This window comes from Rana temporaria, chromosome 5 (assembly GCF_905171775.1).
Source record: "Rana temporaria chromosome 5, aRanTem1.1, whole genome shotgun sequence".
NCBI classification, from domain to species: domain Eukaryota; kingdom Metazoa; phylum Chordata; class Amphibia; order Anura; family Ranidae; genus Rana; species Rana temporaria.
Genome location: NC_053493.1, coordinates 79,817,498 through 79,844,318, shown reverse-complemented (window position 1 = coordinate 79,844,318; position 26,821 = coordinate 79,817,498). Strand labels below are relative to the sequence as shown.

The window sequence follows — 26,821 nt, the reverse complement described above, 5'->3', positions numbered from 1 at the left end:
CGTATCGGTCTAAACTGAGGAAAAAAATCGTATTTTTTAAAAAAAAATTATGATATTTATTAAATCAAAAAGTAAAAGGTATTGGGCCAGATTCAGATTACATTTGTGTATCTTTAGGCGGGCGTAGCGCATCTCATATGCGCTACGCCGCCGTAACTTAGAAAGGCGAGTACTGTATTCAGAAAGAACTTGCGCCTTTAGTTACGGCGGCGTAGCGTATATGGGCCGGCGTAAGCCCGCCTAATTCAAAATAGGAAGGAGGTGGGCGTGTTTTAGTATAATGATCCGTGACCCCATGTAAATGAGGCGCCGAATGCACGGCGCATGCGCCGTCCGTGGACGTATCCCAGTGCGCATGCGTCAGAATCACGTCGGCTAGAGATACGCCGAGATACGCCGAACACTGCCTACGACGTGTACGTAAGTTACGCACAGCCCTATTCGCGTACGACTTACGTAAACTATGGAAAATCCCGACGTCCATACTTAACATTGCCCGCGCCTCATATAGCAGGGGTAACTTTACGCCGGTCCGACGCCTTACGCAAACGACGTATATAGATACGCCGGGCGCAACTACGTTCGTGAATCGGCGTTTCTAGCTCATTATCATATTCGACGCGTAAATCTACGGAAGCGCCACCTAGCGGCCAGCGTAAATATGCAACTTAGATACGACGGCCTAAGAGACTTACGTCGGTTGTATCTTAGCCAAATTTCGGCGTATCTTGCTTTCTGAATACAGAAAAAAGATACGCCGGCGCATCCTAGAACTTACGCGGCGTATCAATAGATACGCCAACGTAAATTCTTTCTGAATCTGGCCCATTGTGTTTTTTTCAAAATTGTCGCTATTCTTTTATTTATAGTGCAAAAAATAAAAACCGCCGAGGTGATCAAATACCACCAAAAGAAAGCTCTATTTGTGGGAAAAAAGGACGTCAATTTTGTTTGGTAGCCACGTCGCACGACCGCGCAAATTTTCATTCAAAGTGCGACAGCGCTAAAAACTAAAAATTGGTCTGGGCAGGAAGGGGATGAAAATGCCTGGTATGGAAGTGGTTAAGGAACACAAGACTAGAGCCAGCTTTAAAAAGAATAATTAGTGCTTTTACATTATTATGGTCAAAAAAATAAAAATGTAACAAAGTTTTTTTTTTTTTTAACCCCTGAAGTTGGAGCTCTTTACAGAGAACAATGTTGGCCCCTGTGCAGCTATAACAGCTTCAACTCTTCTGGGAAGGCTGTCCACAAGGTTTAGGAGTGTGTCTATGGGAATGTTTGACTATTCTTCCAGAAGCGCATTTGTGAGGTCAGGCACTGATGTTGGAGGAGAAGGCCTGGCTCACAGTCCTTACTGTGATTCATCCCAAAGCTGTTCTATTGGGTTGAGGTCAGGTCTCTGTGCAGGCCATTCAAGGGGGGAGGGGAGTGTTAGATGTACTAACAGATTTAAATACACTAACAAATTGAAGCCAAGCTCTAGCTCACACTGCAGCTACACAAGCCGCTACAGACATTTTCTTTTGGGATGAAGGTTTTACATGACTTGGTAGGCTGCAATATAATAAATGTTTGCTTTTGGGTTTAGTACCGCTTTAAAAAAATATTAAATAAAAATGACAGTGATGTCATATCACAAGATTGAATGAAGAAATGATAAAACTTTTGGCAGGTTAAACAGTTTTAAAAAAAATGACATGTGTATGCCTGAAGACCAGCTTTAAATGCAGTAAATGTAATGGTCAATGATGATGTATAAAGTGAGGACACCCATAGAAATTAATAGGATTTTACCCGTGAACGGTTGATAGTAAACAACGCAAGATTACTGTACATTACACATAGACTTCATTATTATTTATTAAGATAAGACAAATGAAAAAGACAGGAAAAATAAGTACATGGATGTATAACTGTTGCCATAAGCATTATCCTCATCATTTAATTTGAATTAAAATGAGAAAAGGACATGCTGCTTTTCAAGTGGTTTTATCGCCAGTTAAACTACCTTTATTGATGCTTCTGCATAGTAATCAATAGTTTATTAATTAGAATAATAGCAGCCACATGGTGATATGCATCTGCACATTATCCAATATACAGCACATAATACACACCGTCAAGACATGGTATTAAACTGTCACTGCTGTAAAAGGAAATTATAGTCTATTTTCAGTGAGTACGCATTTTGAGTTATTGTTGTAAAGTTTATTTTAAAGCAATGTTTATACACAAAATTAAAGCTGTTTAATCGCCTTGTATTTGGCCTTCCCTGGTTCTTTCCCCCCTCATCAATATGCTTATGAAATGTCCTTAATAAAATCTTTCTGTTTTCATTACATACTTTATTTTGGACCCAGTGACATCATCATTGGGTCTATGTCTTTCTATGCCAGGGGTAGGAAACCTGGGGCCCTCCAGCTGTTGCCAAACTACAAGTTCCATCATGGCCCTGGGAGTAATTGTAACTGCCAGCCTTGCAATGCCTCATGGGAAATGCAGTTTCACATCAGCTAGAGGGCCCCAGGTTGCCTACCCCTGTTCTCTGCAATGCAGGCAGATCATGGCTGGTGGGAGGGGCAAGCAGAGGGCTGGAAACATTACAACCCTCTGCCTAAGTACACCTATAAGCAGCTCAGTGCCCATCAGTGACACCAATCAGTGTCCATCAATGACACCAATTAGTGCCCATTAGTGATTCCAGTCAGTGCTGCCTTTCAGTGCCTGCTCATCCGTGCCGCCTATCCTTGCTGCCTATCATTGCCCACCAGTACCACCTATCAGTGCTCATCAGTGCCACCTATCAGCATACCTCCCAACTTTTTGAGATGGAAATGAGGGACACCTGTCAGCAAAAGTATGCAGGCATAGGACACACCCCTTGCCACGCCCCCTTAAAGGAGAATTGTATAAAAAAAAAACAAGATTGGTTAAACACACAAGTGCTTTTTTTACCACTAATATTCCTTTATATTGGCCATTGGAATTTACAAATGCAGCAATTTAGAAATTGGATGAAAGGTTTAGCACTGGGAAACACTTTTTGATAGATAAAAAGTTCATTTTATATACATCTGTATAGATCAGACCAAAATGAGGGACAAATGAGAAGGAAAGAGGGACAGAGGGACATTGCTCCAAATCAGGACCAGTCCCTCGAAATCAGGGACAGTTGGGAGCTATGTATCAGTGCCTATCACTGTGATATACTAGTGCCTCCTAATCAGTGCCACCTCATCAGTGCAGCCTATCAGTCAGTGCCCAACAGTGAAGGAGAAAAATTACCTATTCACAAAATTTACAGGCGGAATCTAATAAAAACATATTTTTTTCAAAATTTTTGGTCTTTTTTTGTTTGTTTTTTAGCATAAAATATAAAAAACCCAGCAGGGATTTAATACAATCAAAAGAAAGCTCTGTTTGTGTGAAAAAAATGAAATGATAAAAAAAATCATTTGGGTGTTGCATGACCACACAATTTTCACTCAAAGTGTGACAGTGCTAAAAGCTGAAAATTGGCCTTGGCAGGAAGGGGGTAAAAGTGCCCAGTAGGCAAGTGGTTAAAGGCATTATTAACCCTCCTACCTGCACCTTGTGGTTTCACCTGTATAAGAAGTGTATTAATCATGTAGTTTCATGGTTTCACTTGGTGGGCTATTTGTACAGCATATAGTAGAGTAAATCTTCACATTCCTTTGTCGGCAGTTTTTGATTGTGTTCAAACATGAGACATGTCACTGCACAGGTTAGTCCATGATCTCTCTCTGTAGTCTAAGAACTGACACTTTCTGTGAAGATACTACATATCCCCAAATTTCCAGGTTTCTCAGTCTAATGCTCAGGTGAAAGCTAAACCGTAAATAGATCTGACACAGCCATAAGCAGGCTAGACAATGAAGTGATAAGATGAATTTCATCACATTTGTGATGGAATAGACAGACATGGATGGGATGCTGTGTGCATGGGTGTAGGAACCCTTACAAATCTGGGGGGGGCAGCATTTTTACTCGCCAGCAATGACGGTAGTGACCTGACCTATATACACTGACGGTAGTGACCTGACCTATATACACTGACCTACCTACACTGACGGTAGTGACCTGACCTATATACACTGACCTACCTACACTGACGGTAGTGACCTGACCTATATACACTAACCTACCTACACTGACGGTAGTGACCTGACCCTATATACACTGACCTACCTACACTGACAGTAGTGACCTGACCTATATACACTGACCTACCTACACTGACGGTAGTGACCTGACCTATATACACTGATGGTAGTGACCTGACGTATATACACTGACCTACCTACACTGACAGTAGTGACCTGACCTATATACACTGACCTACCTACACTGACGGTAGTGGCCTGACCTATATACACTGACCTACCTACACTGACGGTAGTGACCTGACCTATATACACTGACGGTAGTGACCTGACCTATATACACTAACCTACCTACACTGACGGTAGTGACCTGACCTATATACACTGACCTACCTACACTGACAGTAGTGACCTGACCTATATACACTGACCTACCTACACTGACGGTAGTGACCTGACCTATATACACTGACCTACCTACACTGACGGTAGTGACCTGACCTATATACACTGACCTACCTACACTGACAGTAGTGGCCTGACCTATATACACTGACCTACCTACACTGACGGTAGTGACCTGACCTATATACACTGACGGTAGTGACCTGACCTATATACACTGACGGTAGTGACCTGACCTATATACACTGACCTACCTACACTGACAGTAGTGACCTGACCTATATACACTGACCTACCTACACTGACGGTAGTGACCTGACCTATATACACTGACCTACCTACACTGACGGTAGTGACCTGACCTATATACACTGTCGGTAGTGACCTGACGTATATACACTGACCTACCTACACTGACAGTAGTGACCTGACCTATATACACTGACCTACCTACACTGACAGTAGTGACCTGACCTATATACACTGACCTACCTAGACTGACGGTAGTGACCTGACCTATATACACTGATGGTAGTGACCTGACCTATATACACTGACAGTAGTGACCTGACCTATATACACTGACGGTAGTGACCTGACCTATATACACTGACCTACCTACACTGACAGTAGTGACCTGACCTATATATACTGACCTACCTACACTGATGGTAGTGACCTGACGTACACTGACCTATATACATACACATTATATATATATATATATATATATATATATATATATATATATATATATATATATATATATATATATATATATATATACAGTATATATATAAAAATGTATATTGGTGAAGGACCACTTTAATGTGAATCGAAAAATGAAAAAGATTTGCATTCTTTTATGCTCCTTCCAGAAGATGCACTTGCTTCCAGCTAAAACAAACATAATTTTACTTCCAAGCATGAGGTTTATATTGTTCACAACTGGCTGTCTAAGGAAACATGTGGATGTGCTGATCAAAAGAAAACAAGGGAGTCTGGACATTTGCAGCTTCTCCTCTTATCGCATTTTGTGTATGTAAACAAATGAATTCACACACCTGCAAGGGCGTCGGGAAGCCTGGGCTACTGGCTGGACCCCCGGTCATTCTAGCGTCAGTGGAGGAGCTGGTAGAAGCGCAGAGGACTGAAGGGTAGGGGGTAGGAGAGCCGAGGAGCCTGAGGAGAGGAGAGGAGAGCCGCCCGCCCGAGCGCCGAGTATTTGTAATTCCCACCTGCGGCGCCTATGATGGACGTCACACGTCCTGCGGTGCGGTATTGGAGCAGTGGGACGTCCATCACAGGCTCCAGAAGGCGGGACCTGCTGCTATGGCACTCGTCAGGACTCGGTTCCCGGCGGTCGCTCACAATAGAGAGCTTGCATGCCGAGACTTGGGGCTTTTCCGGGACACATTCGGGGGTCCAGCCACCCAAGCCCTGGCCTCCCGACGCCCCTGGCTCCAAGTCCTCCTAACCTGGGGGGGATTTTATCATACCTGTCCCCCCCGCAATTTTTCCTGGGGGGGATGAGTCCCCCCCGTCCCCCCCGGTTCCTACGCCCATGGCTGTGTGCTCCAGCGCAATAAGTTGTCTCTTCATTCAGTGAAAAAGAGTAAGCTAGGCAAATAAATACATAGGGGGCAGCTACAGGCACTGCAATGTACTGGTATATACAGTGCTGCCTGTTTCCAGCCCTGCCTGCCTGCTCTCCTGTGATTTGAGTATGTCAGCAGATCCCAGCCAATGTTTCATGGATGGGACCTGCTGATCATCTGTATCGGATCACAGCCTAGACCTCTCTGTTTGTAAATAGCTCCACACTTGCCTGTCTCTGCACATTACATCACGGATACTGTTTCCTTCCTGCTTTACTCCAAAACGTAAATAAACCTGCCGTCCGGACACATTCCAGGTGTCCTATCCCTTATTTTAAAAAGATTTACCTAAAAGATAAAATTTGCGATACTTACCTTTCAATTGACATTTGTGTAACATTCAGCCCTGGTTCACACTGGGCTGCAGGAGTGAAGCCGTGCGAGTTCAGCTGAACTCGCACGATTTCACTCCCGCTGGCAGTCCCGATTTTGGCCGCGATTTAAGAGACATCTGTGCAGGTTTCTGCACAGATGTCTATGTAAATCGCGGCCCTAAATCGCAAAAAGTAGTACAGGAACTACTTTTTGAAATCGGTGCAGCGCCGCAGATGCAGCGTCGCACCGATTAGGACGGTGTCATTGCCGACAATTGCCGCCAATTTGAGATGCGATTTCACAAGTGAAATCGCATCTCAAATCTAACCAAATCGTACCCAGTGTGAACCTGGGCTAAAAAGCATGCTTTCCTACTCCATCAACAGTGGAAGTACCAAATGTTACAGACCTAACCAAGACAGGGGCATTTTGAGGGGACTGCAGGTTAGCCTCTTGCCTACTGACTATGGGCCCTGGCATTAGAGGGGTTCTATTTTTTGGAAGGTGTGCCTGGGGGGGCCTTTGCAGAAGTTTTTTTTCAGATTCAAGTCCATGTCTCCCTGAAACACACAGACTCTGGAAACCTAGGACCTGGATACAGATTTAGGGCCTCTATGCCCAAATCATCAATGACCTAAACTCTGAGACTCAGAGCAGATGTTAGAACAATCAGCTCAAAACAACCTGATGCTGGGGGTCTCCTGCTATAATCTGTTTAAGGTGATATGTATTGGTGTCTTTGCCCCTTTGTGTGCCTCCTAGGTGCTAATTCCCATTGTTAATTGCGTTAACTGAGTCACCTATTGTTTCTGTCTGTTGGCTAATCTGTTGGCTGAAGGTTCCTACAGGATAGGATTAGTCTTGTATCTACTTTGCCTCGTTATCGAACCATTGTAGGATGTTTATGTTTATGATAATGTGTAATGTACTTTGTGTATCCAGGGCTGTGGGCTTGTTGCTGGATTGTCTGTCTAATCAAGGCTTGATTAACTACTTCAGCCCTGGAAGAATCTATCCCCTTCCTCACCAGGGTATTTCTTGCAATTCAGCACTGCGTCGCTTTAGCTGACAATTGCGCGGTCGTGCAGGCAGAAGGCATTGTATCAGCCTGGTCGTTGGTGAGAGGACAATCGCCCACTTTTGCAAACCTTCCTTTGTTGCTCTATTGGGACACTTTACATCACTTCTATTTGAACACTGTACATAGACACCTTTAGCTTCAACAATTCCAAGGAATACCATTTCCTTGTTACTGCCCCTTTTTGAAAACAGTTATTGAGCTCTGACTGCCGGCGAAGACCATCAGGTCTGCAACTGGGACATTGCTGTCATTACTACTTAAAGGACTCTCATACTATTCTTGTTTGATCTCTCATTAGGATTAAAGTTAAATAGGCCGGCCTAGGTACCCCCTTTAGAAGTCTTGCCAGGATTAATGCTAAACTTATGCTTATCCTTCCAGGTCATGTTCAAGTGGTAATCCACTGTACCTAAGTGTGTGTATAATATACACTGATGCACTCAAATACTGCAGTAAAACTGCACTGACACACTTCAATATACTGCAGTAAAATGGCACGAATGCAGTTCAATACTCACGCTGCACTATCACTATATTCACATACACTTACACTCTACACTCACACTAGAATTACAATAGCACTTTATAGCACTCTAACTTTCTAGTAGCAATGAACAGAGCCCTGTTCTATCTATCTTCACTCCAATATCCAGCTGCAAATGGCTGTTTTGGGAAGGATCCTTTTATAGAGGGGGTAGGTCTATGAGCAATGAGCCATGATTGGGCACAGTCATCATTACTTTCTCCAATCATGGCTCTGACAGTGTTCTGTGCACTGATTGGACAAATCCTTTACTGCTAATCATGGCTCTTAATGCAATGTGCAGCACGCAGTGAATTGTGGGATGCTCGATGGGCTGAACAATCGGTCAAACGCCCCGATAATTTGCGTGTTCGCCGCACGGGCGAACAACCAATGTTCGGCCCAAATTCATGTTTGGGGTGAACCGTTTGCTCAATACTACTCCTGGGCCTTTGGAATTTATCATTTATAACATTTATCTACTTGCACATTTTTGCATGAAGTATTGTTTTCTGCCAAGAAGCTGATAGCTAAGGTCTGGATCCAAGCTGGGATGCCTACCTCACACGAAAGAAAAGCATAAATTATTAAAACGCTACCATATAAGAAACTAATCTATGACCACAGAAGTTGTCTGAAAAATCTGGGGTATGTGCAGAATCTTATACTTGCTGTACATTAGACGCAGCTCTTACTTAATTTTAAACAGTGACTCTTAGTACTCATTACCCAATACTCATTTGTGATCTGTTATTTCTAAGGGTACTAATTTATAAGTTATTATAAGCATCCCTATATTTGAGATGGCACACTACACTCTTGGTCTTGGTTTTCCTTGTTTCAATTATATTTAGTGGCTTTGCTATATTATTTTGCACTTAGACCCCTTTTACACTGAGGCGCTTTGCAGGTGCTATAACACTAAAAATAGCCCCTGCAAAGTGCCCATAAAGAGCCGCTGCATTCACTCCAGTGTGAAAGCCTGAGGGCTTTCACACTGGAGCGGTGCGCTGGCAGGACAGTTAAAAAAGTCCTGCTAGCCGCATCTTTGAGGCGCTGTAGGAGCGGTGAATATACCGCTCCTAAAGCACCCCTGTCCATTGAAATCAATGGGCAGTACCGCCGGACCGCCAACAAAAAGCACCGCCTAACCCTTTTTTGGCCGCTAGCGGGGGTTAAAAGTGCTCTGCTAGCGGCCAAATAGCACAGTGAAAACTACGGTAAAGCGTGCTAAAAATAGCGCCGCTTTACTGCCGACGCCCCCACCGCCCCCAAGTTTTTTTCCCACAAATAGAGCTTTCTTTTGGGGGAATTTGATCACCACTGGGGTTTTTTTTTTTTTTCTGTTAAAAAAACTTTGTAAATAAGTACATTTCTCCTTCACTGGTGGGCACTAATGAGGCTGCACTGACGGGAACTGATGAGGGTTCCATGTGAACAGCAGTTGAACATGGCACTGATGAAGCTACAGTTGTATTCAAAATTATTCAACCCCCACTGAAATTGATTGTTTTGCCCAGTTTGACATTGATTTTGATCATTCAGTCATCCTGCTTACAATTAAATCAAAGAGGCACGTGTATGTCAGACAAATATAACATAACATTTATAATGAAATAACGACAAATGTCTTTTCTGTGCTCACATCATTATCAGTTTTATTCAACCCCCAAGTGACATTCAATCTTAGTACTTAGTACAACATCCTTTTACAGTTATAACAGCTTTTAAACGTGAAGCATAGCTTGACACAAGTGTCTTGCAGCGATCTACGGGTATCTTCGCCCATTCGTCATGGGCAAAAGCCTCCAGTTCAGTCACATTCTTAGGCTTGCGCACTGCAACTGCTTTCTTTAAGTCCCACCAGAGGTTCTCAATCGGATTTAAGTCTGGTGACTGCGATGGCCACTCCAAAATGTTCCAGCCTTCAATCTGCAACCATGCTCTAGTGGACTTGGGGGTATGCTTGGGATCATTGTCCTGTTGAAAAGTCCAACGTCTCCCAAGCCTCAGGTTTGTGACGGACTGCATCACATTGTCATCCAATATCTCCTGGTACTGAAGAGAATTCATGGTACCTTGCACACGCTGAAGCTTTCCTGTACCTGCAGAAGCAAAACAGCCCCAAAGCATGATTGACCCCCCGCCATGCTTCACAGTAGGCAAGGTGTTCTTTTCATCATAGGCCTTGTTCTTTCTCCTCCAAACATAGCGTTGATCCATGGGCCCAAACAGTTCTAATTTTGTTTCATCAGTCCACAGAACACAATCCCAAAACTTCTGTGGTTTGTCCACATGACTTTTGGCATACTGCAGTCGACTCTTCTTATTCTTTGGAGACAGCAAGGGGTGCGCCTGGGAGTTCTGGCATGGAGGCCTTCATTACGCAGTGCGCGCCGTATTGTCTGAGCAGAAACTTCAGTACCCACATCTGACAAATCTTTTCTCAGTTCCTCAGCAGTCACACGGGGACTTTTCTCCACTCTACGCTTCAGGTAGCGCACAGACGTTGAAGTCAGCATCTTCTTTCTGCCACAACCAGGTAGCGTTTCAACAGTGCCCTTTGCCTTGAATTTGCGAATGATGTTTCCTATGGTGTCTCTTGGTATGTTTAACATCTTTGCAATCTTCTTATAGCCATTGCCCTTCCTGTGAAGAGTAATGACCTCTTCTCTTGTCTTCCTGGACCATTCTCTTGACTTCACAATGTTTGTAACCACACCAGTAAATGTCTAGAAGGAGCTGAGTATCACAGTCATTTTAAAGCTGCCTAATTGGTGCTTATTAGGCTTTATTGCTGCTCCCTGACATCCACAGGTGTTTTCAATACCTGATTGAAAACACTTCAATGAACCTCTGTTCTTCAGAGTGGTAGTCTTTAAGGGGTTGAATAATTGTGTAAATGAAGAATTCACAAAATAAACATTTACTACTGTATTACAAAACCGATTGATGTCATTTTAGTTGCATATGGTTCTTTAAGAAGTCCTTGTAGGATTTCATTCTGAATACAATTACAAATGTACACTAAATTCCCTAAAACTCTTTACAGCATTGGGGGGTTGAATAATTTTGAACACAACTGTATATGATGAAGCATATAAATGCTGCACTAACAGGTACTATTAGGCTGCACTGATAAGCAGCAATGATAGACAGCACTGATGGGCACTCATAGGTGGCAGTAATGGGTACTCATAGGTGGCAATGATGGACACTCATAGGTGGCAATGATGGACACTCATAGGTGGCACTGGATGGTACGTATGGACACTGGTGGGCACTCATAGATGACACTGATAGGCAGCACTGATCAGAGGCACTGGCAGGCATCACTGATGGGCACAGAGTGCCATCCCTAATGGGAAATTATTGCCATCCCTGGTGGGCTTACCTGGTGGTCATAAGACACCCAGCCAGGATAATAAAACCACTTCCCGGCCATCATTCTGCTATTTGACCGTCAGGAAGTGGTTAATATACCTAACTGGACAGATCAATATATGTTTAACCCCTTGCCAACCGCCTGCCTCACTTAGCAATTTAGTCAAGTGTGAAAAAGCCCTAATGCTTAACAAACGCTCCTATAGCATTAGTATAGGGCTGTTAGACTCACGTCAATGAGCTTTAGTATGGGCATGAGACTGGCATTTTACAAGCCTTAAAATCGCTCCCTAAACACCCAGGCCCGGATTCAGAAAGGACTTACGATGGCGTATCTCCAGATATGACGTCGTAAGTCCAAATGCGCGCCGTCGTATCTATGCGCTTATTCAGGAACTGAGATACGCCTGAGTTTTGCAAGATACGACCAACGTAAGTCTCCTTACGCCGTCGTATCTTGGGTGCATTTTTACGCTGGCCGCAAGGGGCGCTTCCGTAGATTTACGCGTCAAATATGCAAATGATATAGATACACCGATTCACGAACGTACTTGCGCCCGTCGGATTTAGCTACGCCGTTTACATAAGGCTTATGTCCGGCGTAAGTTTACCCCTCATAAAGCAGGGGTAAGTCATGTTAAGGTATAGATGTCGGACACGTCGAAACAGCGTCGTATTTTACGCCGTTTGCATAAGTCGTACGTGAATGGGGCTGAGCGTAAGTTACATTCACGTCGAAAGCATTGAGCCGACGTATCTTAGGGAGTATTTGCGACGTGATTCTGAGCATGCGCCGTTCGATTGGCCATGCATTTACATGGGGTCACGCTTCATTACAATACAACACGCCCACTGCCTTGCTACTTTGAATTACGCGGGCTTACGCCGGCCCATTTACTTTACGCCGACGTAACTTTGGGAGCAAGTGCTTTCTGAATATAGTACTTGCCTCAACGTTACGTCGGCGTAGCGCATATGAGATGCGCTACGCCCGCTCAAAGATACGACAATGTATCTGAATCACGGCCACTATGTACAGTTTTGAAGCGTTTGATGAGCCTTAGGCAATGGTGGCAGGTGTATTTTTCTTTTGGGGGGCAGCAAACATCCACCCTGCCCAGTCGGTCAGGACATCAAAGCCCCGCACCCCATCTAGAAAACGGGCGGCAGGCATCGTGTCCGGCAGGCAATAGATTTCTTCCTTCCTCCTCCTGTGGATCATGGTGGCTTCTGCCGTGCATCTCCCTCTTCCTCCTCCTAGACATCCAATAGGATCACCTGTCCTTTCAGCCAATCGGGAAAGGGTATCAGACCCACGCTTCCTGAGTGGCAGAGAGACAGTTCAGTGTTAGAATAGCGAATATTCATTAACTATTCTAACACACCTGGGTGGGCTGCGAGTGCAAGAGCCCACCCTATTTTGAAGCCTATTAGAGCCTCTGGCTGTAATCAGGTGCTTCAAAAAAAAAAGGAAAGGGGAGGCGGCGCCCGTGCACCCTTAATGGACAGGCCACCCCTGCCGTTAAGGTGTGTTAAAACCACTCCACAAATGGGATATTATAAATAAATTTTAATGTTTTTTAAACTCCCTCAAATGCCTGCTTTTAATGCCAGTGTGAACTTATGCCCTGTACACACGACCGGTTTTCCTGACATGCCAAAACCCAACGTTTTTCCCAACGCGATTCCTCTCAAGCCTGCCTTGCAGTCAAACAAACGCTCGACCAAAGCGCAGTGGCGTCCAACACGTACAACGGCACTATAAAGAGGACGTTCCCTTCAAATGAAGCCACCCTTTGGGCTGCTTTTGCTGATCCTGGTGTTAGTAAATGTTTGGTGAGAGACGATTTGTGCTTTTCAGCCTTGTTCTTTTAGTCCGTTACAGCGTGACGAATGTGCTATCTCAATTACAAACGTTTTTTTTCCCCTCGGAAAAGGATACACACGAGCGGTTTTCGCGACAAGAACACAACGGGACAAAAAAGACCAGGTTCTAATTTTTTTGTGGCCAGTTTTGTCTTCGGGAAAACTGCTATGGAACATACACACGACTGGTTTTCTCGACCAATCAAAAAAATTGCAGTTTTCTAATCGAAAAACCGGTCGTGTGTACGAGGCATAAGAAGTACAGCGGCAAAGCAGCCTCGCTGCGCTGGATCACATATCTGATACGTGATCCAGAATTTCTGGGTAGGGGCGCACACACTCTAAAAAACTTTCTTTTGAGTTGGTGGAAGCTTTACAGTATCAGTGAGGAAGACCTGAATCATTTTCAGACTAATCGGCTATTTACTGCAGAAAGCATGATATTATGACATTACTTGGGCATGTCAAATTAACCAGCATAGGTGGTGTGTACTTACCATAGTAAGGCCATATAATCCTCAGGCTGTACTGGGTTGCAGAATATATGCCCCTCCAAAGCAGGGGTGGGCTCTTGAATCCAAAGAAACAGAGTGTCACTTGTGCCAAGGCTGACCTGTGTTAAAATAAGAATCTGGTTTGTTGAGATAATTTTACAGAAGACTATGTGGGGTTGATTTACTAATGGCAGATAGGCTGTAGACTTTACAAGAGCACTTGCATTTATTTTCCACAGAGCTTAGTAAATGTGGTAAAGCTCTGCTGATTTCAATCAGCCAATCATGCACAAAAAAAACTTTTTTTTTTCCTTGTACCTGATTGGGTATATTTTACAAAGTGATGTTTTGCCACATTTACTAAGGAAAATTAGTGCACAATCTATTTGCCTACTTTGCTGTGACTTTAACGCGACTTGAAGCAAAGCCTGTGTAATCTTGAGAAGAAAAAAGGAAGCAAAACCTGCGCGTATGTAAGGTGGGGATAAGGAAGGTATATATGAACAGACTGCTGCCCCCCCTAAACCATGTTTACCAAGGTAAACATAAATAATACAAAATACAAAAAATATGGGGGTGGTGGCGCTGTCTGTGTATGCCCTGTGTGACCAGGGTGTGATCTGGCTACTTAGCCTAAAAGTGATCCGCTTCAGAAGACGTGATTGGACGAAACGATCGTCAAGCGGATACACGCATACCCCCACGCACTTCCGGGAGACGAGCTGGAACGCACTTGGAGCGCACGCCGCTCCACAGCTCAGTCACAAGCACCGGACGACTAGTGCCTAGTGGGGACACTGCTATTTTAGCAGCTTTTTTTCTCTTATACTCCACGGCTGGGAGACTACACCAGCCTGGACCTTTTAAAGTTCTTACTATATTTTTTTACATATTTTTTGCATTTATTTATTTTTACTTTTTACAACTTATCCCCTGTTACTCTCTGCATATTTGTCATTACTGCTGGCAACGCCAATAAACCTAGCCTTGGGCTATTTTTTCAACTGTACTACGCTATGGGATCTTCTGTCCTTTTTGTTTTTGGAGGTGTATAAATACAGCAACTCAACCTTACTGTGGATCCAAAGGGAACGCCAGGAAGTCCATTGCCTAGAGGCTGAAGCCGTGCAATATCTGGTGGATATCCTATCTATGCTGGTTACCCCTGTAGGGGTGTTCAACTCTGGTGAGTGGGGACACATAAGGGGGAGCACCGGAGCCACAGCGAATGCACCTGAAGTATTAAGATTGTTCACCCATCAAGCCACTAAGATGACACCCTCTGAATGAACTGTTTCATGTTGTCACTCATTTATTGCCTTTAGGTGGAAGGACTTTCTGTGACTCACTCCCAACAGATGGTTGCCACAATTATTTGCTGCTATCTGTGGATGTTTTAACCATATCACTATATTGATTTGTGTTTGTTCACCCAGTTAGACATTTTGATGACACCGTCCGAATGAAAAATATTTTTGTCATTATTATTATTTTTTTGATTCACATTTAACAGACGGTGGTCACACTATACTGCTCACTCAGCATATTGCTGTTATTTTTGGATGACTCAACTGTACTATTTTTGGTTTACCAATTAGAACCACCCTCTTTATATATTGGTGGACGCTACACTCTAAACCCTTTTCTGGGTTGGTTCACTGCACTTAATCACTCACTTTACATATTGGGTAGTGGTTATACTTGATTGTACATTATACCATTTTATTATTAATTTTTTTACTATATTATTACTGTTATGTCTTGCTATTAACTAGCTGGTTACAATTTTTGTGCATTTGCACTGACTTTATTAGTCATACCGGAGGCACCTATTACCGCCATCTAGTGGCCATCTAGCTTTCACTTTAATACACTGATTTGTGGTATTCACCTGTTACTATATGATCCTCGTCAATTGAGCGTTAGGATCACTTTTAGGCTAAGTAGCCAGATCACACCCTGGTCACACAGGGCATACACAGACAGCGCCACCACCCCCATATTTTTTGTATTTTGTGTAATCTTGAGGTCTATGGACCTCAAGTAGCATCAAAGTTGGACCAAAGTAGGGTACTTTAGGGCCCTTTTCACACTTCTACAACCTGAATGTCACGTGACATGCCCGCCCGGAGATTTCTGTATGATGGCTATGCACACCATCATACAGAAATCCGCGCGTACACGATACGCGGCGACGAGGCCGCGCCGTCGCCGCGACGATGACGCGGCGATGTGCGCGGCCCTGGCAGTTCAATGCTTCCACGCATGCGTCAAAGTCATTCGACGCATGCGAGGGATGGCAGCCGCTCGGACATGTACGGTAAGTCTGTACAGACGACCGAACATGTCCGACGGACAGGATTCCAGCGGGCATGTTTTTAAGCAAGTTTAGAAACATTTGCCCGCTCGAAAACGGTCTGGCGGGCAAATGTACGCTGGAATCCTGTCCGCTCGGCTGTACAGACGACCGAACATGTCTGCTGAAACTGGTCCGCGGACCAGTTTCAGCAAACATGTTCGGTCGTGTGTACGGGGCCTAAGGCTCTATTCGCACTGGAGATTATGGCCAGTACAAACTGCAGAGGCAGTTCCTTCTGCGGATGTCAGAAGCTCTCGTTCACTATCATGGCAAGTGGCCGCCAGAAGTTATTGGCCACTTTCTGCACAACCAGCCTGCAGAGGAACCCCTTTCCACGGTTTCTGTCACTCTATGGAGGTTTCTTTTTTAGACCCTTTAGTGATGACAGAACTACCAGGAACTTAAAAAGAAAGTCCATCCAAAAGGGGAAGTTTACTTATTTGCCTCCTTCCCCCCTTCACTGCCACATTTGGTACCTTTCGGGGGGAGCGGGTACCTGATTTTGACAGGTACCCGCTCTCACTTCCGGCTGACTTCGCTGCTGCAAAGTTATCCAGAAGTTCGGCCCCCCTCCTTGTTCCCCCACTGCTGCTGTTCTGCTGATTATGCCCCCTCCTGTACTGCGCAGGCGTGGCGCTTGCCTCCGAAAATAGCTGAACATGCGGCGCCAGCGTGGACCTCGCTGTAAGTGGCCAGTCGGCCTCACGTCCTCGCTTCGCTCACTTAGCCTCCTGGCTCTTTTTTTTAACATCCTCCATGTCCACGGGGATGGTAAGAAATGAGCCTGGATGTCAGAAGTGTGCACAGGCGCCGTCTAGAGCTACAGGGTCTGCAATTTTTGGAGGCAATCGCCGCACCTGCGCAGTACAGGGGGGGGGGGGCATAATCCGCCAGGGGACCTTTTTCGGTAAGACACCCGGCCATTCACAGCATGCATTCACAGTATGAAACCTATCCGAGATGGCGGCAGCAGCACCCGAGAGCCAATTGAAAATTGTCTCCGGAGAAAACACCGTGGATTTGTGGACAGGTAAGCTTCCTAACATAAAAAGTCAGCAGCTACAGTATTTGTAGCTGATGACTTTTATTTTTTTGTCTGAAGGAGCCTGAAGCTCCTCTTGAAGCTGACCATACACTGAAGATTTATGTCGTTCAGCGTGGATGGACAAATCTCCAACTGCAGCTATGGCATTTTGACAGCTGGCCCCCATGGCTGTCAAAATTACGAAGTAGCGGGCTTCAACTGACTGGATGTAGCCATTGCTCGGCCAAACATTTTCTGTCCTGTCAGATGAAGGACGTGGGAGGGGAGGGGCCTGATAGGATCAACTACATAATACAAAATTCAGCTGGTTCATTGGGAACAACGAACTGGATGAAATTTGCATACTGTATGGCCAGCTTTAGTTATGTAATACACAGTACTTAAGCAAACGGATTATAATGGAATCAATTATTTATTCTTTCCCTTCAATAACCCCATTTGAATGTAATAAAGTCTCAATAAAGGTCATTAAAAGTAACGGACATAACCTTTGCCCATAAACCTATTTATTCTATAATAAACTGTTACTGAAAGCGCTAGCAAACAATAAACAAAGTTGTGCGGAGGCTGAAGGAGATAAGTGCTGCGCCAGCTCCAGCAACGAGGTCATTTCTATCTCCCGCTTCAATAAGACAACAAATTCATTACTGTGTAAAAGGCCTATTATTTTACAGGCCTCCTATTATTAGATTATGGTTAGACGAACTATTAGAGACGTGACCTTTCATTTTTTTCTGCTATTATGCAAAAACAAGAGATCCGTTAATAAGCAGAACTGCAGACTGCAAAGTTTGCTTAATACATCAGCCTCCCTTCCCTGTCACATATTGCAGCTTTACAGTAATAAAATAATAAAAAACACCTGTAGAGAAAGTAGTTAATATACTTGCTTTCCCCGGCTTCCATACTGCAGGGGGTGACCTCATGCTGCTTCCCGGAGAACGCTAAAAATCTCGCAAGACGCTGCACCACAGTGCAGGATTGCTAGAATTGGGATTCTTGGCATTCCCCCGGATCTTACTAAAAGGAGGATGACGTCATCCTCACCTTAAGAAGCTTGTGATAAGGTAAGTATATTATCAAAAAAATTTCACTACAAGTTTTTTTTTAACTGCTTAGATACCCAAATAGCAAATAGCATAAGATGTGCGATAGGTGATGTGAGACTTGACCCTAATATATTTAGCAGACTTTATGTGACAGTACAGGGGTCCTAACTAAATATATATATATATATATATATATATATATATATATATATATATAAAATAATAATTATTTAATCCCCTGCTGATTTTTTAAGTTTGCCTACAAAGAAATGAAGGGCCTAATCCTCAAAAACCCGGCGCAACAAAACTTTTGCCATTTAAGTTACACCGCCGCAAAATCTCTACCCAAGTGCCCGATCCACAAAGCACTTACCTAGAAATTTTGAGCGGTGTAACTTAAATCCGTCCGGCGCAAGGCGTTCCTAATTTAATGGGGCGAGTCCCATTTAAATTAGGCGCGCTCCCACGCCGGACGTACTGCGCATGCTCCCGACGTAATTTTCCCAACGTGCTTTGTGCGGTTTTACGTTGCGCCGGGTTTTGAGAATCGCGACGGGCGTAAAAAAAAAACGAGTTGCGGCGAAAAAAAAAAAGACAGCGACGCGGGATAGAAGGGTCTACTTTTACAAGGTGTAAACAGTTTAGGCCTTGTAAAAGCAGCCCTAATATTGCGACGGCAAACTAATACTTACGGAGAAAAAACGAAGATTAAAAGCTTCGTGGATCTCCGTAAGTGCTAATTTGCATACCCGAAGCGGCATTTCGAAGAGAAATGCCCCCAGCGGCGGATGCGGTACTGCATCCTAAGATCCAACAGTGTAAGTCCCTTACACATGTCGGATCTTCTGCCTATCTATGTGAAACTGATTCTGTGGATCAGTTCCATAGATAGAAACAGGGATACGACGGCGTATCAGTAGATACGCCGGCGTATCAGTAGATACGCCGGCGTATCCCTTTTGTGGATTACCCCCGAAGGATCTATAACTGTTATCATAGGTGTATTTTTAGAATAGAGACAGAATATCAACCAAACATCTAGAAAAAACACAATACAAATGTTTTAAATTGAGTTGCAGTTCAGTGAGTAAAATAAGTATTTGATCCCCCTACCAATCAACAATAATTCTGGGTCCCACAGACTGGCTACAGTCAGGGCCGCTGATAGGGGGGGACCACCAGTCCTCTTGTAGGGGGCCCGAGCACACAGAGGGGCCCACACAGGGAGGGGGATTAGTGATGGATGGCAATTACAGAGCTCTTCCTCCAGCAGCTGAAAGCTGGTCTCTCCCCATCTCCCTACTGTCAGCTTTTATCTGCTAGGAAAAAGACAGTCATTTCTCAATAATCCCTGTCCCTGTGTGGTTCTCCCCCCCCCTCCCCTCAGCATTGGCTCTAATGTTAGCTCTGTTCCTAAGTTTGTTATCTCTGTAGCTTTGTTTCCCTGCCTCTGTCTCTCTGATCTCAGAGCTTTAACTGCCCAGCCTGTATATTTTTTTCATCTCATCTTCATTTTTATTTATTAACTCAGTTTTATCTTTTAGATTTAGCAGGAATTTTGTGAGTTACGTTGTATTTGTAAGGCTACATTCACACCTTAGCGCAGTGTTTTGCCGCGACAAATTGCGGCATTTTGTACCGCGATTTGCCGCGATAAAACGGGTCATTTTTAACCCCGGTTTTCTACATGTCATTGTCGGCTATGCCGAAGCCGTCTGATTACGCGCGACAAAAAAGGGTCCGGGATTTGTTTGAGCTTCACGCGATCGGCGTTCGGCGTGGAGATGTGAACCACCTCCATAGACAACAATGTTATTTTTCCCCTCCAGCGTATCTGAGCGTCGCTCTTCAGGCGTTTTGTCGCTCAGGTGTGAATGGAGCCTAAAGGAGATGTTAGGCGCAGAGCCTAAAGTCTTACTTAGAGGTGCTTCTCTGCTTTTGTTTTTGTCTATGTTGTATTTGTGTCTGCTAATAATTTTATTGTATTATATTGTATTTATTGTATTTTTAGCAAGATATAGCTTTAATGATTTCTTGGGGGGTGACTGTCAGGTAATCTGTGCGTGGCTCCAAGTTTTCTATCAGCAGCCCTGGCTACAATATGTGCTCATGTTAGAGCTGCACGATTAATCGTAAATTAATCGCGATCTTGATTCACCCCCCCCCGACGATCTCCAGGCCGGATGACCCGCGATTTTCGGGTGCGGCCATAGGAAAGTCCCCGGCTTCGGCCTAGCTCCGGAGCGCGGCCATCTTGGTACACCCGGCAGCGGCTGTCTTGTCAGGAAGTGACGTTTCGTCACCGCCATCTTGCTCCACCCCACACTCCTGTACAGTAATGTTAGTTAGAAGGGGGGCAAGCGGACATCTTGTTACACCCAACAGAGTAATAACTTTCAGTTATTTTTCAACACAAAACAGAGCTTATATGCTTAAAATAAAGTACATGAAAATCTGACAGACTGTTTCCATGTTACATTTTAAAAGCAGCAGCAAACCTCACATGCTTGCTAATGTGACAGAATACCTCTGATTTTCACATTTAGTTAAATGTGAAAATCAGAGGTATTCTGTCACATTAGCAAGCATGTGAGGTCAGCAGGTTTGCTGCGGCTTTTAAAATGTAACATGGAAACAGTCTGTCAGATTTACATATACTTTATTTAAGCATATAAGCTCCGTTTTGTGTTGAAAATTACTTTAAAGTGGTAGTATACTCTGTACTACCACTTTTACCTACAGGTAAGCCTATAATAAGGCTAACCTGTAGGTATAAAGCCTCAGACACGCCTACTTGCTAGGTGCTTGCTTAGGTGTTCCTGATGGGGAACAAGTGGAGCCGTTTCTGTACTGTTGGAGTATGACCCCATTAGAATCCAATGGGGCTTACTGTGCAGGTAAGTACAGTAGCAGACAAGATTTGGGGTAAAAGACTTTATCCATCAGATAAGGCAACTGGGAAGAGGTAAGTAGGAACCTGAGTGGGCAGATGAGGCTTGATTTAGGATAGGGGCCCAGTGGGCAGACTGAAGGATTTTTTATTAAACATGAATTTCTTCTTTAAAGTAGACATGCTTCAAATTAAGCAAAATATAGTGTGAAACCAACAACACTTAAAAAAAAATCAGGTCTACATCATTACATTGCTAAGCCATAAAATCTTAGGAAAATTTTAGTTCCAATACAGCAACTTAGTTATTGAGGATTGCAAATGTCTCTGGAGATGAAGAAAACCCATATAAAATCAAAATAAAAGATATTACGAGAATAAACAATATAAAGAAAAAAACATATTGATCTACAATTCCTATCTGGCTTATGCTCCAGGACCTGCTTAGCGCAGCTTACTGCTAGGTGTATGGAATTATAAGTGAATTTATGAAGTGTAACAGACAGACTCTACACATCTTTTATTACCTGCTAAAATACTTACTGCTATGTCACCTTCTTCTAGTCTCATTCCAGCCAGGGATGCTGGGTAAAAAAAAAATAACTTTTTTAAATTCATCTAGAGGTATTTTATCAGATTTGATTACATAAAGCCATTACAATGTTACAATGTAAACATTCAAAAGATTCTATATATTTTCAGGTAACCTTTCCTTCCCAAAAATTTGAATTTGAGATCCAAATAAGTGCAAGGTACACGGTTATAGTTTCATTTTCATCAGCTGATATAATCACTTACTGAGTAAGCAGATTCTTTAACTTTTAATTCTTGCCCATGCTCCAGTCTATTAATGCATGTAAATTAGTGAAAACACAGAATTGCAAATAATAGTCCGATAAAATGAACCAAAAAATATTAATGTAGCAAATAAATGTGGTGAACAGATGAGTCCACAGAAACACACATGATAGTCCGATAAACTGGTCATATAGGGCCAAATTCTCAAAAAGTCTGCGTAACTTAAATTTCAGCAGTTAAGTTACACTGACTTAAAATTTCTACCTAAGTGCCCGATCGTCAAAGCACTTAGGTAGAAATTTCAGGCCGTGTAACTTAAGTGCCGCCGTCGTAAGGCGGTCCTCCTCTCCTGGGGGCGTTTAAAATTTAAATGAGGCGCGCTCCCGCGCCGGCCGTACTGCGCATGCGTGTGACGTAATTTTCCCGACGTGCAGCGCGCGAACGTAATTAACGCCGGGCGGCTTTGAGAATTTCGACGGGACACTAAAGTTGCGACGGGTGAAAAAAAAAGACGCGCCGGGAAAACAAATGATTATAAAAAAAAATGACAGCGTCGCTCAGCATGCATTCCTGAGAGGGTGAACTCCATGCCAATTTTCAAAGAAAAAAACGGCATGGGTTCCCCCCCCAGGAGCATACCAGGCCCTTAGGTCTGGTATGGGTTGTAAGGAGACCCCCCCACGCCGAAAAATTGACGTAGGGGGTCCCCCTACAATCCATACCAGACCCGTATCCAAAGCATGCTACCCGGCCGGGCAGGAATGGGAGTGGGGACGAGCGAGCGTCCCCCCCCCTCCTGAGCCGTGCCAGGCCGCATGCCCTCAACATGGGGGGGTTGGGTGCTCTGGGGCAGGGGGGCGCACTGCGGGCCCCCCCACCCCAGAGCACCCTGTCCCCATGTTGATGAGGACAGGACCTCTTCCCGACAACCCTTGCCATTGGTTGTCGGGGTCTGCGGGCGGGGGCTTATCGGAATCTGGGAGTCCCCTTTAATAAGGGGGCCCCCAGATACCGGCCCCCCACCCTAAGTGAATGGATATGGGGTACATCGTACCCCTATCCATTCACCTGGAGGCAAAAAGTAAGTTAGTAAACACACAACACAAGGCTTTTTAAAATAATTTATTATTCTGCTCCGGATGCCCCCCCTGTCTTCGTTATTAGCTCAATTACCAGGGGGGGCTTCTTCTTCCACTCTCCGGGGGTCTTCTTCCACTCTCCGGGGGTCTTCTCCGCTCTCCGGGGGGGGTTTCTTCTTCCGCTCTCCGGGGGGGCTTCTCCGGACTCCGGGGGGCTTCTTCCATCTTCTCCCCTCTTCCGCTGTTGACTCGGCGAACCCCGGTTCTTCTGCAGCTCTCCGGTGCCTTCTTCTTCAGCGCTGGCTGCCTGCTATGTTTGTGTGTTAGCTCAATTTCAAACAGGCAGCCGGCGCGGTCTTCTGTGACGTCAGGGTCTTGTCTTCTGTTCTTCCGATGTTGACTCGTCGCCTGTTGTCGCTGTAATGATGGAAGCGCGCCTTGCATCACATTTATATAGGCATCACCGTCCCATCATGCTCCGGTAGGTACCCACGTGGTGGGTGCACGTGGGTAGGCACCCACCACGTGGGTACCTGCCGGAGCATGATGGGACGGTGATGCCTATATAAATGTGATGCAAGGCGCGCTTCCATCATTACAGCGACAACAGGCGACGAGTCAACATCAGAAGAACAGAAGACAAGACCCTGACGTCACAGAAGACCGCGCCGGCTGCCTGTTTGAAATTGAGCTAACACACAAACATAGCAGGCAGCCAGCGCTGAAGAAGAAGGCACCGGAGAGCTGCAGAAGAACCGGGGTTCGCCGAGTCAACAGCAGGAGGGGAGAAAATGGAAGAAGCCCCCCGGAGTCCGGAGAAGCCCCCCCCGGAGAGCGGAAGAAGAAACCCCCCCCCCGGAGAGCGGAGAAGACCCCCGGAGAGTGGAAGAAGACCCCCGGAGAGTGGAAGAAGAAGCCCCCCCTGGTAATTGAGCTAATAACGAAGACAGGGGGGGCATCCGGAGCAGAATAATAAATTATTTTAAAAAGCCTTGTGTTGTGTGTTTACTAACTTACTTTTTGCCTCCAGGTGAATGGATAGGGGTACGATGTACCCCATATCCATTCACTTAGGGTGGGGGGCCGGTATCTGGGAGCCCCCTTATTAAAGGGGACTCCCAGATTCCGATAAGCCCCCGCCCGCAGACCCCGACAACCAATGGCAAGGGTTGTCGGGAAGAGGTCCTGTCCTCATCAACATGGGGACAGGGTGCTCTGGGGTGGGGGGGCCCGCAGTGCGCCCCCCTGCCCCAGAGCACCCAACCCCCCCATGTTGAGGGCATGCGGCCTGGCACGGCTCAGGAGGGGGGGGGGACGCTCGCTCGTCCCCACTCCCATTCCTGACCGGCCGGGTAGCGTGCTTTGGATACGGGTCTGGTATGGATTGTAGGGGGACCCCCTACGTCGAATTTTCGGCGGAGGGGGGTCTCCTTACAACCCATACCAGACCTAAGGGCCTGGTATGCTCCTGGGGGGGAACCCATGCCGGTTTTGAATTTAAAAATTGCCGTGGAGTTCTCCCTCAGGAATGCATACCAAATGCCGTCGCTGGCATGGGCCTTTACAATGTGTGACTAACTTTCCACATTATAAAACCAGCCCTAGTTTTGCGCAGGCAAATTCGGAACTTACGCAGAAATCAAAGTGCTGAAATGCTTTGAAAATCTGCTTAAGTCCTCATTTGCATACGCAAAGCTGCATTTCAATGAGAAATGCCCCCAGTGGCGGATGCGTTACTGCATCCTAAAATCTGACCGTGTAAGTGTCTTACACCTGTCAGATTTTCTGCCTAACTTTGGAAAAAGCCTTTTGAGAATCGTTTCCAAAGTTAGGCACAGGGATACGCAGGCTGAACAGCAGTTAAGTCTGCGTATCTCTTTTGAGAATCAGGCCCAATGTGTTAATGGAACAAAATAGGTAGTTATAAACTAATGAGTCCAAAATAAAACCAATAAATGGTGTAATTTGTATCAAACGTTGGTGTGAAGATTATGAATTAACTCCAAAACTTAGGACACCCGTGTAACAACAGTCTTTCTCCTATGCTGTAATAGCTTAATACAAAACTTGTTACATGTGATCCACCACCGAAAAAAATGCCTGCTTACCGGATCTAGTTGACCCCCCTTTACAGAGGGTCAAAGACAGCCTTAAGATAATATGTTCAATCGCCTCCAGCTGAATCCAAAAGATGGCGGTCCGGGTCCGTTGGGCGGAACGGCACAGGAACGGGTTTACCTGCAGGAGCCTGGCCGGAACTGCAGGTTTAAGGCTGTGTTTCTACTATCTTGATGTAAGTGTTATTTTTATCCCTTTTTACAATAAATCCTTACGGTTTTACACTATGGGAGCCATTTTGTTTTTTCGGTATGACCTTTGAGATTGGAATCCACTGAACCTACGAGTGTGTTGTCCCGGACCGCCATCTTTTGGATTCAGCTGAAGGCGATGGAACATACTATCTTAAGGCTGTCTTTGACCCTCTGTAAAGGGGGGTCAACTAGATCCGGTAAGCAGGCATTTTTTTCGGTAGTGGATCACATCTAACAAGTTTTGTATGAAGCACCAACGTTTGATACAAATTACACCATTTATTGGTGTTATTTTGGACTCATTAGTTTATAACCACCTATTTTGTTCCATTAACACTATATGACCAGTTTATCGGACTATCATGTGTGTTTCTGTGGACTCATCTGTTCACCACATTTATTTGCTACATTAATATTTTTTGGTTCATTTTATCGGACTATTATATGCAATTCTGTGTTTTCACTAATTTACATGCATTAACGATAATCACTATTTGTGTTTATACGCTATGCAGACCCACTATAGTTAGCGCAACCACCCTTTTTTTCCCCCAGGATCTATACCAGTCCAACAACCCTGGGCTGTGGTTGTAGGGGTCTGCGGGCAGGGGGGCTTATTGGAATCTGTAAGTCCCCTTTAACAAGGGGGCCCCCAGATTCCGGCCCCCTCCCTATGTCAATGAGTATGTGGTACATTGTACCCCTACCTCTTCAACAAAAAAAGTGTCAAAAATAAAGACAGTAGGCAGTTTTTGACAATTCCTTTATTTAAAAAAACAATGTCCCCCGATGTAGATCCATCTCAATCACGACAGCCGCCACACCGCTGGACCCGAAAAAAAAAAAAGAAACGCTTCGCCCGTAATAAAGGCTAACTGCCAAATACCTGCACTGCCATTTGACACTTCTTGAATAGGTAAGGGGCGGGGCCACCTAGTGACCTCACATGGTGGCGCTGCCTCCTTGTGACATCACCAACCGGTGCATGCAGGGTCTTTGGAATACAACAAAGTCCTGCATTTCAGCACACTGGAATGACTCTCTATTCCAAAATGATTACATTATTTTAAAGATGACTTAATGCTTTCTTTAAAAAAAAAATCAGATTTGCATTTTAGGTGACCCCCAGGCCGATTTTGTCAATATTGTTATTGCACTAATGAACTTATGTTAGTAAGATTTTCCTGGTTTAAATCCATAGTAAAATAAAAACACACCATATTATTAAAATTCGTAATTCCCATAACGCTCAATCGTTTGTGGTTTTTTTTTAACCAACTTGTATAACTGGTCCCTTTTCTGATATTTCTGTTGAATTAGACAATACTTTTTGGACAAGCAATACGATCTATAACTGTATTGATTGCAGATAAAGGTCACATCTCTAAAAATACACCTAACAACAATTTAATATTAAAAAGTCAATAAAATCAACA

At 44.6% G+C, this 26,821-nt stretch overlaps 1 protein-coding gene across 1 annotated transcript in view; it reads right to left on the bottom strand.

Moving 5' to 3' along the window:
• Window positions 1-26,821, bottom strand: part of XYLB (xylulokinase) — a 208,994-nt gene that overhangs the window by 128,289 nt on the left and 53,884 nt on the right. The window contains exons 11-12 of the mRNA XM_040352754.1: window positions 21,740-21,780; window positions 13,857-13,972 (exon numbers count right to left, since the gene is read on the bottom strand). Coding sequence (XP_040208688.1) covers window positions 13,857-13,972; window positions 21,740-21,780 — 157 coding nt within the window. The remainder of the gene's footprint in view (window positions 1-13,856; window positions 13,973-21,739; window positions 21,781-26,821) is intronic.